Source organism: Pseudophryne corroboree, chromosome 5 (genome assembly GCF_028390025.1).
Source record: "Pseudophryne corroboree isolate aPseCor3 chromosome 5, aPseCor3.hap2, whole genome shotgun sequence".
NCBI classification, from domain to species: Eukaryota; Metazoa; Chordata; class Amphibia; order Anura; family Myobatrachidae; genus Pseudophryne; species Pseudophryne corroboree.
In genome coordinates, this window is record NC_086448.1 from 363,994,456 (window position 1) to 364,010,546 (window position 16,091).

Sequence of the window (16,091 nt, forward strand, 5' to 3'; positions counted from 1 at the left end):
GGGCAATCGAGATCTCGCCACCTGCTGCGGCTCTTCTGCCACCTCCGACCCAACTCCAGGATCTTCGGTGCCACCTGGGATGCTGTTCACCGCAATGGGGCTGCAACCTCTGTTCATGAAGATGGTGGCCCGGGTTTCTTCTTCCTGCTGATGCTGTCCTTCCTCTCCAGACGGCGTTCTCCAGTAGATCCTGGGATCCACGGACGATTCTCTGCATGCTCCAGACGTGGCGCTCTTCACCCCAGTCGTAAGGTGGTGATGCAGCCAGCTTCCTTCTGCAGGGCTGCGGGCAGAGTCCAGAGGTCTCTCTACCTCCTCTCTCCTCGCGATCCTCTCCCGGCAGCTCCAGTCCATGGTCCGGTGATCAGGTAAGCCATGCTCCTTCTTTCTCCAGGGCAGCCTCCTCTTCACCCGCAGGGCAGCAAACCAGGCTCTGGCAGGACTCTCTCTCTCTTCTCTACCCGGGCGGCAGACTCCTCTTCCCACGCTGTGATGCCTCTATTAAGGGGTAAGCCTCCTCTGCACCACCCCCATCCTCACTTATCACTGGCTCCTCGCCCCCGGCAACAGCCCGCCTCAAGGTTCTTTTGCCCCGCAACCTCAAGGGGTCAATCAGTGCGGGGCCCAGGTGCCTGGGCTTGCTGCTACTGAGGCAGGGGAGCTAATTATAGAGGGCTTGTGGCGCCAACCTGTCACTGTGTTAGGCTAACAATAACAGCAGAAATGCAGCCATGATTTACCATGGGCCATATCAGTTTCCACACCCATATGAGAGCAATTGTGACAGTCCAGGGGGACCCCTGTTTATGTAATATCAATAAAAAAAACATCCCTACATATATAGGGTATTACATTCTGCCCCCCCCTAAAAACATACGTGTCCTCACCTAATCATAAATGTAGCAAATTCTCCAAATACCAGACAACTAGTACACTTATACATTTGATTACCATAAGTGTTTGTAAATACACTTCTGATCTTTACATCGCCAGATTCTGTCTAGCTCAGTCTCTGTACCACAGAGGGGGAATTCCCCTGGTACTTCTTATAGGACGTCTGACCTCTATATCCTCAGTCATTGGTTCTGGGATTGTTGCTGTATCTACTGACTTGTTCTCTGATGTGGGGCTCCCAACTGATCAACCACAGCATATCCAATGGATTGCTAAATTGCTGGTCTGCTAGGAAGCTTAACCTCTCTGTCACGGGAGCATCAGAGTCCAGAACGTTTAAAGTGGGGGTGGTACAGAGACAAAGGCGGTTGCGATCGACCGTCTTTCGCAGATCTCCATCTGTAATCACGTATGTTGGTAGTTCAGGGTTTGGTCTTTCAGCCACCAGATAGGGAACCTCCACCCACCATGAGTCCAATTTGCTGCGTATGGCATTTTTCCTAAGCCACACCTTGTCTCCTACTTGTAGGGGTTCGGAATATGCTCGCTTGTTGTAGAAGCTTTCCTGCTTGTAGTGAACTTCCTCCATTCGCTGTTTCACTAATGTTTTAGCTTCTTTGATTCACTCTTGGTGTTCCGTTACCCAATCTCCCCTGGGCTGGTAGGCGTCGTCAGGTACCATGGGTATGTCCAAATGCAAATCGATAGGAAGTTTCCCTTGTTGACCAAACATCAAATAATAAGGGGTATATCCTGTAGAACAGTGTTCGGTGTTATTGTACAGAAATGTCAGCTCCGGTAACAGACAGGGCCAGTCTAGTCTCTGCGGCAACGGAATGGCCCAAAGCATGTTTATCAGGGTTTGATTTATCTTCTCACATAGACCATTGCACTGAGGATGGTATGCCGTTGTCCACATTTTATGACACTGGTAGAGCTCACACAATTCCGCAAATAGCTGAGATTCGAATGCCGTCCCTTGATCAGTTAAAATCTGTTCCGGGTAGCCATATGATTGAACGAAGTGTTTCCAGAAGGTGACAGCTGTAATCTTTGCAGATAAGTCTTTCACGAGTACCGCAACAACAAACTTTGTGTAATAGTCTATGATAGTCAGGGCATACTGATACCTGCTGCAACTTGCTTCCAACTTGACATGATCGAGAGCCACCAGCTCCAGGGGTCGGGTACTCACAATGGGATGAAGAACAGCTCTTTGTTTTTGATCGGGAGACCTTTTCAAATTACAATATTGACATGACTGGCACCATTTTTCTAGATCCTCCCATAAACCTATCCAGTAAAAGCGGGCTCTTATTGTGTTTTCTGACAACCAAAATGTCCTGAGTCATTATGAAATTTCATTAGGATACGAGGTGCATGTGTTCGTGGAATCACAATTTGCAGGGGAGAGAGATGGGTCTTTGGATGAATGGACCGACGCCGAAGGAGTCCTCCCTGTATCTGAAATTTTTCTCTCTGCCTCCAAAGTTTCACCAATTCAGGGTCAGCATTCAGTTGACGGTGCCTGCTGAGTCCTTCCTCCGAATTAAGTAACTGTATTAATTCTCGAATTATGGGACTCTCTTCTTGGATCTCTTGCCAGTGTCGGTTTCCAAAGTGCCGTTCCTGTTTTCCTCTTCATGTATAATTTGTAGCATCCCCAGGCATCACAATTAATTTTTGTTGTATGTCTCTTTCAGGGATTGGGGGTAACTCAACTTCCTCCCAGATATCCTCTTCCTTGCTTTCCAGATGCAGCGGTAGCCTGGACAGAGCATCAGCATTATCGTGCTGCCTCCCTTTGCGATACCTGATTGTAGAGTTACAATTTGCTTATCTTGAATACCACCTCTGCTCTAGGGCCACCAAACGTGCCGTCTGCAAGTGAGCAAGTGGGTTGTTATCCGTGAAGACTGTAAATTTCGAGGCTGCCAGGTAATTTTTTAATTTCACAGTGATGGCCCATACTACAGCAAGAAGCTCTAGCTTGAAGGCGCTGTAGTTACTATCATTCCGCACAGTTTTGGTTAATCCTAGGCTGGCGTAAGCGATCACCCTTTCCTGGTTCCCTTGAACTTGTGACAGAACTGCTCCCAACCCCTGTTAGCTGGTGTCGGTATACAGGTGAAAGGGTTGTTCATAATTTGGGTAGGCCGGGACTGGAGTGCTTATTAGAGCAATTTTTAATGCTTCGAATGATTGCTGTTGTGTTTCTTTCCAAGGAATGGGTCCTTTTGGGGCTGAATGTACACTTGACACCCCTCGATGAAGACTGAAGAGAGGTGAGCCAATTTTGGAAAAATCTTGAATGAATCTGCTGTAGTATCCTGCAAAACCTAGGAACGCCCCGACATCTATTAGGGTTTTGGGAACTAGCCACTCCTGTACTGCCCAAATCTTGTCCTGGTTGGGGGAAATGCCTTTGGCACTAATGATATGCCCAAGGTACTGTAAGGATGTCTTTAGAAGATGACATTTAGATGGTTTCACCTTTAACCCGTATTTTGCCAACTGTCTTAGATGCTCCTCGTAAGATCGAGAGAAAATGATGATGTCGATCAGGTAGAGCAGGACCATGTCAAAATTCTTATATCCTAAACAGTGCTCCATGACCCTTAGAAATGTTCCTGGAGCATTACACAGCCCAAATGGCATCCTTCCGAATTCATACAGGCCCATAGGTGTGATAAAAGCTGTTTTCTCCCGATCTTCAGGGGCCAGTGGTATCTGCCAGTATCCGCTAGTAAGGTCCAAGGTTGAGAAATATTTAGCAGTATTAAGATGGTCATTCCGAGTTGTTCGCTCGCTAGCTGCTTTTAGCAGCATTGCAAACGCTAGGCCTCCGCCCTCTGGGAGTGTATCTCAATTTAGCAGAATAGAGAACTAATGATTAGCAGAACTGCTAATAAATAATTCCTTGCAGTTTCTGAGTAGCTGCAGACCTACTCCTAGATTGCGATCACCTCAGTCCGTTTAGTTCCTGCTTTGACGTCACAAACACTCCCTGCGTTCGGCCATCCACTCCCCCGTTTCTCCAGCCACTCCTGCGTTTTAGCCTGACATGCCTGCGTTTTTTAGCATACTACATGAAAACGGCCAGTTTCCGCCCAGGAACACCCACTTCCTGTCAATCACAATACGATCACTCGAGCGATGAAAAAACATCGCTCTAGCTTGTGTAAATCTCCAAAGTTTTATGTTAAATTAGTGAACTCATGCGCGCTGCGTACCATGTGCATGCGCATTTTCCACCTAATCGCTCCGTTGCGAAAAACGGCAACGAGCGAACAACTTGGAATGACCACCTAAGTGCAGTCAATGTTTCCTCAATTCTGGGAAGTGGATACGCATCTTTATGGGTAATGTGATTCAACCGGCGATAATCCACGCAGAATAGTAGGTAACCATCTTTCTTTCGCACCAGTACCATTGGGGCTGCCCACGGGCTATAACTCTCTCTTATGACTCCTGACTTTTTCATGTCCTCCAACATTTTCTTGACAGGCTGATACATTGCTGGTGCCAGAAGCCGGTGAAGTCCTCTAATTGGTGGATTATTCCCGGTAGGAATCCGATGCGGTATGGTTTTCACACAGCCAAAGTCCCCTGGTGCTTGACTGAAAGCTGCCTGATTCTTTTGGACCACCTCCAATGTTCTCTCTCTGTGTTCCTCAGGAGTGTCCGGTGTGCCTATCTCGATATCCTTCCACCATAAAGAGTCGGCATCTTCTTGCATACCCTCCACGATTTGGGAACTTAACTGCATATCTGAGCCGGGCACGGGATAGACGTTCTGAAAAGTTACGCTGGTCAGGGTAGCAACTGCCTGATTCCGGTAAAGGTAGATTGGGTGATCAAACGAGTTGAGGAACCGGATTGGCAACCTCCCTTTCTTAACTTGCACTATGCTCTTAGCTACAAGGGCCTGTAAAGATGTTTTCCAGTAATCCGGTTCGGCTAGGTCTTAACAGTCTCGTCCAACAGGGCCAATTTGGCTTTTACACCATAATACGGTTTCAGTATTTGGTTCCAACATGACAGCATGGTGTTCAGCAATTCTTACTTTCCCCACATGACCACTGGCGCTTGTGAAGTTCTGTTGCGCTCATAATGTTTTCAACACTTTCGCTAGCCCTCTCTTGTTCTGTGCTGAGAATATTTCCACCTCCCTTCGCAGAGCACTAACTAGTTCATTAGGGCAGTGTTGCAATACGTTCATTCCAAGTATAACTGCTGGCACACCCTTCTCATCCACGTTAGTGATGATACACCCCTGCTTATGTAGGCAGGTCTCACCTATCTGAATGTCACACTCCCAGTAACCATGGCATGGAATCAGCTGACCATCGCTGGCCAATAATAAGTTAAGCCAGTTCAGAGGTGGGGGAATAAGATCTGCATCTTGCCAATGCTCATGGAACTTGTTCCATTGAATCGTTGTTACTTGCATCCCGGTATCTAACAAGGCCAAAATCTCTATTCCATTAATACATGTCCCCAGACTGGGGCATTGTCCTACATACTCATCCGGCACATTTCTCTTCTTGGACGTAATTGCTGGAAGTCTCCTGAGGGTCGGTCCGCTGCGCGGGACTTCAGACTTTAAAGCCTCTGATCGACACTGTCGCTCTACATGACCACTATGTTGGCATCTGCGACAAATGGGTTTCCCCTGTTGATCGAATTGATCTGTTGGGCGTCTTCCAAATTTCGCTGAGGACCTCCAATTATTCCCGAAGGACCTTGGCGCAGGTCTCCAGTTTCCCTAACGCTCTGTTCTCCAGTTTCTCGGGGGTTCTTGTTGCCAATCTTTCCATGCTTTAACTTCTTCAGTTAGATCTGCAACTTGTTTGCTTAGTATGTCTATGGTACTACTTGTAGCAGCATGTTCACGTTGTGCGGTGGAGGCTACATGTGGTCGAGGTGGGCACTCCTGTGTGTCAGAACTGGTCCCCAAGCTCTTGATAGCAGTCTCTTTAAAATTCAGAAAGGTTTCATCTGGCGCTTGGTTTTGTAATAACAAGTTGGGATTTGGCACTCTCTTCTCTTATTCCCTTAATAAATTGTTGGACCAGGGTTTTGTCTATGTCCTGGACTTCCTCAGTATCCACTTCTTGGATAGCTTTCAATGCTTCTTGCAGACTAAGAGCAAAGTCTCGTAATGATTCCCCATGTTGCTACGTCCTTGCATAAAAACGCGTTTTTAATTCCGAGAGGGTCTTGATCTCCAATATATTCATCAACCTTTCAAAAATCTGATCCACCGTCTTCTTCTCCCAGTCAGGCCATGAGTTGACTTCCCTTAGAGCGGACCCCTTTAATTGACCCTTCAACACCTCTACCTTTTGACTTTTCGTAAGGGAGTATAACGTATACATCGAACTAAATTTTACTTTGAAGTCCTTATAATTTTTGGTCCCTTTGTTTTCCGCCTCTCCAGAATAACAGGGAAGCCAGGGTCTGCTGAAATAGTAAGGTATGACTTTCAAGGTTGAATTCTTCGCCCCATCCTGGGCGCTGCTACTGCTTGAGGCCTGTGATTCTTTATCCATTGTGTCTGTGGGAACTGGCTTGCAAGAAGTCTCTGATCCTGTTCGTGACGCCAGAAAAGTAATGTAATCCCCCAGTCCGCGGGTGTGCTGATGGTCTCTACTTCCAGCTGATGGTCTTCCGGTACCCTGCTGATACCAGCACCTCGTGACAGAGAGAAAAGCGTGAAATTCCCTTTGTCATGCAGACAGAGACTGGCATGTAATGCATACAACACAATTTTATTATGCTGACAAAATTAACAGGATTCACAAAAATAATATAACAGTCACGAAAAAGATCAATGAATTACCTCCCTAGGTTAATGAGCAGGTGAGAAAAGCTGACGTTTCTATAAAGCACAGTCTCGTATAACCAGCGTTGACACTAAAGCAAGTATATTGCGGGAACAGGTGAGCAAGCTGGCGTCTTTACAAAGCACAGTCTTGTATAACCAGCGTTGATAATAAAGCAAATGTATTGCGGGAACAGGTGAGCAAGCTGGCGTCTCTATAAAGCACAGTCTCATATAACCAGCGTTGACACTAAAGCAGGTATATTGCGGGAACAGGTGAGCAAGCTGGCGTCTCTATATAGCAGAGTCTCGTATAACCAGCATTGATAATAAAGCAGGTATATTGCGGGAAGAGGTGAGCAAGCTGGCGTCTCTATAAAGCACAGTCTCGTATAACCAGTGTTGATAATAAGACAGGTATATTGCGGGAACAGGTGAGCAAGCTAGGGTCTCTATAAAGCACAGTCTCGTATAACCAGTGTTGATAATAAAGCAGGCATATTGCGGAACAGGTGAGCAAGCTGGCGTCTCTATAAAGCACACTCTCGTATAACCAGCGTTGATAATAAATCAGGTATATTGCAGGAACAGGTGAGCAAGCTGGCGTCTCTATCAAGCACAGTCTCATATAACCAGCATTTACACTAAAGCATGTATATTGCGGGAACAGGTGAGCAAGCTGGCGTCTCTATAAAGCACAGTCTCGTATAACCAGCGTTGATAATAAAGCAGGTATATTGCTGGAACAGGTGAGCAAGCTGACGTCTCTATAAAGCACAGTCTTGTATAACCAGCGTTGATAATAAAGCAGGTATATTGTGGGAACAGGTGAGCAAGCTGTATACCTGCTGTATAAAGCACAGTCTCGTATAACCAGCGTTGATAACAAAGCAAGTATATTGCGGGAACAGGTGAGCAAGCTGGTGTCTCTACAAAGCACAGCAGTACTAACTTGAATAAGCACTGGTGGGCGGAGCTTGCATAACACAGTCATTGATCTCCCGCCTTGGAAATAAATAACAGCACACAGCAGTATTAACTTGAATAAGCACTGGTGGGCGGAGCTTGCATAACGCAGTCATTAATCACCCGTCTTGGAAATAAATAACAGCACACAGCAGTATTAACTTAAATAAGCACTGGTGGGCAGAGCTTGCATAACACAGTAATTGATCACCCGCCTTGGAAATAAATAACAGCACACCGCAGTATTAACTTGAATAAGCACTGGTGGGCGGAGCTTGCATAATGCAGTCATTAATCACCCGCCTTGGAAATAAATAACAGCACACAGCAGTATTTACTTGAATAAGCAATGGTGGGCGGAGCTTGCATAACACAGTCATTAATCACCCGCCTTGGAAGTAAATAACAGCCCACAGCAGTATTAACTTGAATAAGCACTGGTGGGCGGAGCTTGTATAACACAGTGGTAAACTAGCAGACAAATGCAATAACCGCACATGGGTTCTCATTCCAAGTTGTTCGCTCGCTAGCTGCTTTTAGCAGCAGTGCAAACGCTAAGCCACCACCCTCTGGGAGTATATCTTAGCTTAGCAAAAGTGCGAAAGAAAGGATCGCAGCCCTACTACAAAAAAAAATTGTGCAGTTTCAGAGTAGCTGCAGACCTACTCCTACCTTGCGATCACTTCAGATTATTTAGTTCCTGTTTTGACGTCACAAACACGCCCTGCGTTTGGCCAGCCATGCCTATGTTTTTCCAGAGTTTGGCAGCGGAAGGGTTAACTACAGGGGCAGAGTATGGCAGCGGAAGGGCAATCGAGATCTCACCACCTGCTGCGGCTCTTCTGCCACCTCCGACCCGACTCCAGGATCTTCGGTGCCACCCGGGATGCTGTGCACCGCAACGGGGTTGCTCCCTCTGTACACGAAGATCGTGACACGGGGTCCTTCTTTCTGCTGACGCTGTCCTTCCTCTCCAGACGGGGTTCTCCAGTAGGTCCTTGGAGCTCCGATCCACATCGTCGTCACGCCCTCCTGCTCCGGGGTCCTTCTCTCGGGGTCCTCACCTTGGGGTTGTCCTACACGGTGCCCGGCCCCATCCTCAATGGGTTTGGCGCCTTCTCCTGGGTCCTGTCTGGCTGGCGGCAAACGACGGCTCCCGTCCTCCACGGATGAATATCTGCGAGCTCCAGACGTGGCGCTCTTCAGCCCAGTCGTAAGGTGGCAACGCGGCTGGCTTCCTTCAGCAGGGCTGCGGGCAGAGTCCAGAGGTCCCTCTTCCTCCTCTCTCCTCGCGATCCTCTCCCGACGGCTCCAGTCCACGGTCCGGTGATCAGGTAAGCCGCGCTCCTTCTTTCTCCAGGACAGCCTCCTCTTCACCCCGCACGGCAGCACACCAGGCTCCGGCAGGACTCTCTCTCTCTTCTCTCCCTGGGCGGCAGACTCGTCTTCCAGCGCTTTGATGCCTCTAATAAGGGGTAAGCCTCCTCCGGACAAACCCCGTCCTCACTTATCACTGGCTCCTCGCCCCCAGCAACAGCCCGCCTCAGGGTTCTTTTGCCCCACAACCTCAGGGGCCAATCAGTGCGGGGCCCAGATTCCTGGGCTTGCTGTTACTGAGGCAGGGGAGCTAATTATAGAGGGCTTGTGGCGCCAACCTGTCACTGTGTTAGGCTAACAAGAACAGCAGAAATGCAGCCATGATTTACCATGGGCCATATCAGTTTCCACACCCATATGCGAGCAATTGTAACAGTCCAGGGGGCCCCCTATTTATGTAATATCAATAAAAAAAAAACACCTCTACATATATGGGGTATTACAGCATCCTCAGTTATGGTCTAACCTATACTGCTCCCCAAACTCTGGCCAGTATGTACTGCACCTACTAGTAGCAGTCGGGTTATTTGCGCTAAGAGATGTGTCCCCTGTGTGTGTACAGTGTACATCATAGTGCAGACCTCCCTGACATGCTCCTCTATCAGGTTCATATATATACTATGTGTGTAAATCTGGCTTTGATGCTGGCCAGTGCCTCCCCAGCCATTGACCTCACTGCACATCACTGCATCACGCAGATACCCTACAAAAACGGCACCACACTGCCCCCATTTGTATAGTCCCACCCCCGCAACACCACATTACCACCCTGCTAACGCCTCTGCCTGTCAATCAGGCAGAGATGTTCGCAGCTGAGGACAGGAGCTGCGTGTTTGCATTGGCGGCTGTTAGGGTAAATTGTGGTTGCATCATGATTGCGATGTAACCTGAATAAGGCCCATAGCCTTAATCTTCAGAAAACAAGTAAAAATTTTACTAAATAACTGAAAACTAAACTGACATTTGATGTGAAATCTAATAATCCTAGTGGCCTATTTATCAAGCCATTTTAAAAAAAAAAAATTATGCAGAAACTGCATAATTTTTTGTATCCCGGCTATGTAACAACAGCCTAATACAGGAGATTTTACAGAAATCTTCTGCCAAAGGCTAACTACAGCTGCAGACCGCAGTCCCCATTAATGTCAATGGTGAGTGCAGTCTGACCCCCAGTGATGTATATATAATGGGTTCAGTCAGGGCCGTAGAGAGCCACGCCAGGTCCTGGTAAGGGGGGAGGGGGGCATGACTTAAAAAGGGGTGTGAAAAATATTAATACAAAAATATAATTGCGGGGATGTGAAGTGGCCCCATGTGCTCCAAAGGGGCCCGCTTCCTACCTTACTTGAATTGTGATATTTGGGAAGATGACGCTGGCCACTAGAGAGCAAAGACTCTGGTACAGTGCCGGAGTCTTTGTTTTCTATGTGCTGTGCCATCTTCCTGAAGTGATCGCCAGGGAAGATGGCGCTGCCGATGTTGGCAACAAGTATACTTGGGTGGGGGATCGGACCCAGGCAGCACCTCCAGAAGCCCGGGCCTGAGTAATTTGTACCCTCCCCTTGACGCCACTGGGTGCACCAATCCAGGGCCGAAACTAGGACTAACGGCACCCGGGGCAAGACAGTAATTTAGCGCCCCCACCCACCCTCAAAAAAAAAAAAAAAAAAAAAGGAAATATATTAAATTTAAAAAAAAATACATAGAAAAATAAAATAAATAAAAAAAAAATTAAGTAAGCAACGAACAACAATATTCAAAACAGATATCCCTCAGACCAGCAGTCCCCGGTAATACACACATGGTTATATATAGTGATTTATAAATTACTCAGGACATTGACATTGGTTTTGGCTGTACTCACCGGCAGCTTTTTAGAACTTAATCATCGTTGGTGGGGGACTGTGCTGATAATTCCTAGCTCACGTCAGTGTTTATAATCCCTACCTCACGTTAGTGGCTCTCTACACGATCAAGCTGCTAGTGGCATCATGGAGCATAATTCTGATATGGATGCCACATTGGATCTAGTGCATCAGGATGCACATGAACGTCTAAGCTTCTCTGATGCAGAAGCTAATGCAATTCTTGTGGAAAGAAGGCTGGTGGATGAGACGGTGCCTAATACAAATGAGGAGCTGTACCGACAATGGTTAAAATTAAAGCAAAGGGAGTGTGACTTTTTGTATCACGGTATCACGCTATCTGACTATTACCGGAGTAATTTAATTCCCCGTGGGTTTAGGATATCCAACTCGCCGACGATAGGCCGTTACAGTGCACAATTTTGTCGCCGGTGGGTGGCAATTTTGAATAAGTGTTCGATGGACCTTATTTTGTTGGTAGTGGAGGAATCTACCCGGGAATTAAATTTGGTTAAAGAGCAGATTCAATCCTTTGAGTTACAGCATAAAACAACCATTAGTGCGGATACACAGACTGATTGGATGAATAAACTGAACACCCAGATGGAAAAATATCGACAGGACCTTATACGGTTCAAAAAAGATAAACTTGCTAAAGTCCAAAGAGACTATGCACAAAGGCAGGTTTATCCTTGGCTGGGTAGTTCAAGACCTAATCATCAGCAACAATTCTCCTCTAGACGCCGACAGCAAAATTGGCGACGCAGGGAACAACCTGGTATGTCATCCTCCGCGAGTGATTCAGATATGACCTCGGCACCATCAACATCGACTGAGAGAGCGGTCCCTTTAGGACAGCCCCAGATGGGGGTCCAAGGACGCCCCAATCGCAATTCCAAAAGCGGACGCGGCAGAGGACGAGGAGGTCCAAACAAAACCAAAGGATCATACGATCTAAGACCGCCACGTCACTAAAGGAGCTTGTCTTCAATCTTTCATCCACTCCTCTCTCCGATCAAGAATATGGCCTTTTAGCTAAAGGACTTTCCTTTGTTCCCACAACGATCCCAGACCCATTGGAATGGAAGGCTGATATCTATCGGCTAAACAGGACGTTGAAGCGAAAGGAATATTTCAATAGCAGAGCCTCTCGACAGATACCTCGGGAGGAAGCTTCTTCAGAAATACCGACCCAGCTTTGGAAATTAGCCCCTAAATCTCAATTTGACCCCCCTAGTCAAAATTCGTCGATTAGGACGTTTATCCGTATGGTAGAGTTAGAAGGTGTGCAGGCTATGAATGAGCCAGTATACCCCAATCTCACCTTTGAAGAACGTACCACACTAAAAAATTTGTCTTCTAGAACTGACATCATAATTCGGAAGGCCGATAAGGGTGGGTCCATAGTCGTTCAAGACATTGGGGCTTACATTGCTGAATGTGAACGCCAATTAAGTGATTCATCTGTATATTCCCGTCTTAACAAAGATCCTACCAAGGATTTTAAAAAAGAGCTGGATATATTCCTAAGGGAATCTAGTGGGTTGGGTATTATATCTCAAGATGCTTGTACTGCCCTTACGGTGGACTTCCCGGTAGTACCGCTTTTTTATACCTTGCCGAAAGTACACAAGACTCTGGAGAATCCTCCAGGTCGACCTATTGTGTCAGCAAGGGGTTCGTTATATCAGCCCATTGCGGTCTACCTGGATGCCTACCTTAATCCCTGTATTCAAGCTCTGCCCTCCTTTCTAAAGGATACATCATCTCTCTTGTTACAATTACAGCAATTAGAGTCGATACCCAATAATACTCTGTTGTGTAGTGCTGATGTTACCAGCCTCTACACCTGCATCCCACATGATGCAGGTGTAGAGGCTGTAAGAGCACTTATTGAAGGTAATGCTTTATACCAGGGCCCAGAAGTGTCTTTCTTTTTGCATTTATTGAATTTGGTCTTGAAGAGAAATTATTTCATTTTTAATGGGGATTTCTATTTACAGTCATCTGGGTGTGCGATGGGATCCGCTGTGGCCCCATCGTACGCCAATGCCTTCATGTACCATCTTGAAAAGATTATGTTTTATCTTGACCCTTCTGTTAAGCCCCATGTGATTTACTACAGGCGCTATATCGATGATCTTCTGGTCTGTTGGGGTGGTTCTAGGGAGGAGTTAACCAGGTTGTGGGAACATCATAATGCATCTGAACATGTAGTGAAATTTACATATGTGATTGACGAAAAGCAAATCAATTACTTGGATGTTTCTATTACTCTTAACTCTGGTCAGCTCAGTACCTCACTTTTCGTTAAGGACACTGATAGAAATACGTTTTTGAATTATCAAAGTTTCCATCCATTGGCACTAAAGAAAGGGTTACCGTACTCGCAATTTTTGCGAGTGCGGCGTATTACGTCAGACCCCCAGGAGACCAATAGGGCCCTCAATGAAATGCTATTGAGATTTGCACAAAGGGGGTATCCCATTAGGGAACTTGAAAAATCAAAGGCGGCAGTCCTCCGTATCCCTAGACAACAATTATTAAATCCCAGGTCTGACCAGAAAAAAACAGCAGACAGATTACCATGGGTGAGCAGATTCACTACGAGCTCAAAACGAATAGTGAGCAAGGCCAAACAACTGTGGCCCATTATACAAACAGAAACTGCTTTGAGTAATCTATCCAACACTAGACTGTTACCTAGTCATACTAGGGGTAATAATATAGGGGACCATATAGTTCGCCTTGATGTCACCAATATGGCTAAATGTAACCAAGCCCATTTCCTCAGACCTAAGATGGGGTGCTATAGGTGTCTCGGTTGTGCCACATGCAATACTTTGCAAACTGGCACTACGTTCAACCATCCTCTAACAGGTCAGAAAATCCCTATTAGACATCGCCTTACTTGCACTACCACTCACGTAATATATTTACTTACATGTCCGTGTGGTCTTGCCTATGTCGGCAAGACCATACGACAGTTTAGAGAAAGGATGGCGCTTCATAGGAGTGCCATCAAAAAAGCTTTTGAGAAGGGTACAAGTGATCAGCCTTTTGCGCGTCACTGTTTGACTGCTAAACATGGGGTGGCTAGCATTCGGGCTATCCTTATTGATCATACCCCTATTTCGTTGAGGGGTGGCAATAGGGATAGATTACTTCTACAGAAGGAGTCCCGTTGGATCTTTAAGCTGGGAACACTATCCCCTGGTGGCCTTAACGAAAACCTGGGATTACAGTGTTTTCTTTAGGGTCGTTTAACTAATTATTTGGGTAATCCTATATGCAGCTTATAGTGTAGGGGTTAATTGCTGTTTGCCAATTATAATCATCCTGGTTTTTTGGCAACAGACGATTTCAACATGTTATTATGTTTTTGATGTTGGCTAGGTGTTATTAGGATCTCTCCTTATACGATGGTTTACATGTATTTTAAATGTGCTGTATTGTTTATCTATGCATGTTTTTTGTACAGGCTCTCTGGACGCCTGTAATTGATTACTGCTGGTTTCCATGACGATCTCCCTGCCCCGCGGCGCACCGTGACGTCATCGCTCAGCGACACGGAAGCGTGCAGCATGTGCGGACGGGCGGTAGCGCCGTGAGGACAGGTGAGTACAATCTTTACACTAATGTCTTTTGTCTGTGGTGTATTTAAGTGTTGTATGTGTATGTTTTTATTGTTGTCCAAGCCCTGAGGACGGGGTGCTTTTCCCCGAAACATGTAGGCAAATAAAGGAATTTTATCTTTGCATCTGCTAAGTCTGCCTGAGTGCCACCAACGCTTACTCCATATATATATATATATACATACATACATACATACACACACATATATATATATACACACATATATATATATATATATATATATAATCTGTAGCTGTCACTGTGGTGAAAATAGGCAGTCTCAGCATTAAAGATTAGGTCAATATACTGCATATAAACTTAAGAAAACTACAGTATAAATGAACTGCAGGGGTTAACACCAGTCACAGTGAGAGAGAGTGTGCTTTACCTCCAGTCCTCTCTCTCTTTACTAACGTGGAGGTGAAGGCTGCCGTCCTCCTTACATCCATCACTGTGCTGTCAGCGACTCAGCGCTGAATACACTGCAGCTCTGTGTGGGGCCAGAGAAAGGTCAGCAGCATGAACACATTTATAGCTAGGGCGGGCGGCAGGTATACTTTTTCGGCTTGCCACTGCGGAAGGGAAGCTACACACGCTGTCCTGATTACTGCAGCTACAGCAGCGGTGCAATGCATCATGGGATTTGTAGTCTCTATGTTACTGCATAACGTTTAAGCAGTAGCACACATGACTACAAATCCCATTTTTCTACACTACCTTTTCTGCTGTGTAAGATGCAGCTGATCCCAGCGCCCTATCCAATCCAGCGCCTGGGTCACATGCCCCCCTAGCCCCTCCCTAGTTTCGGCACTGACCAATCTTTGAAATGCAAAGCTTGTCTGAGTTTGGTCCCTCTTGGTTTAAGACATCTTTAGATGGTGTAAACTCCTTTATGCCTATGGAGTCATATTCTGAGAAGAAGACCATACAATCCCTCTCTCACCTTGGTTTAAGCCATCTTTAGATGATGTAAAACCCTTTATGCTTATGGAGTCATATTCTGAGGGGAGGACCATACAATCCCTCTCTCAAAGCTTACATCCGGCTCCTGAAACTGACACTGTGCATACCTACCGGTAGTGTATGATTCTCAGGAGGAGTCTTTCCAAATGGTAAAGACTGCTCCAATACCTTGGCAGACACAGTGGTTGGCACTGCCACTGTCTCTACAAGTTTCTTTTAGTACATAGCAAGGATAATCATATACAAAATGATTATCCTTTCTGTGATGAATGAAAAATATTGTGATACATCCACGATTTTTAGTACATATGATCCTAGTATTTACTGTAACTAATGAGGAAGAAATGTGTTTAACGCCACTGCTCTGCATAATTATTGACAGAAATGAACTCATCTTGCTGGGAAACGTGCCCAGAGGAAAAAGGACTACAGTATCTGTTTAAGTCAAGCAGCATTTCCCTTTTATACAGTAGTTGCACTTTTCAGTTCATAAATGATTTGCTTTGTGTAGCAAACCTGTAAGGAATTCATGTCCTTCCTTGCTTGTTTTACATGCAAATAAA

The 16,091-nt window shown here is 46.1% G+C and overlaps 1 protein-coding gene across 1 annotated transcript in view; it reads right to left on the minus strand.

The window, feature by feature from the left end:
* Nucleotides 1-15,157, minus strand: part of SLC6A19 (solute carrier family 6 member 19) — a 572,970-nt gene extending 557,813 nt beyond the window's left edge. Inside the window, exon 1 of the mRNA XM_063922661.1 lies at nt 14,954-15,157. Coding sequence (XP_063778731.1) covers nt 14,954-15,014 — 61 coding nt within the window. The 5' untranslated portion in view covers nt 15,015-15,157. The remainder of the gene's footprint in view (nt 1-14,953) is intronic.
* Nucleotides 15,158-16,091: the final 934 nt, after the last annotated feature.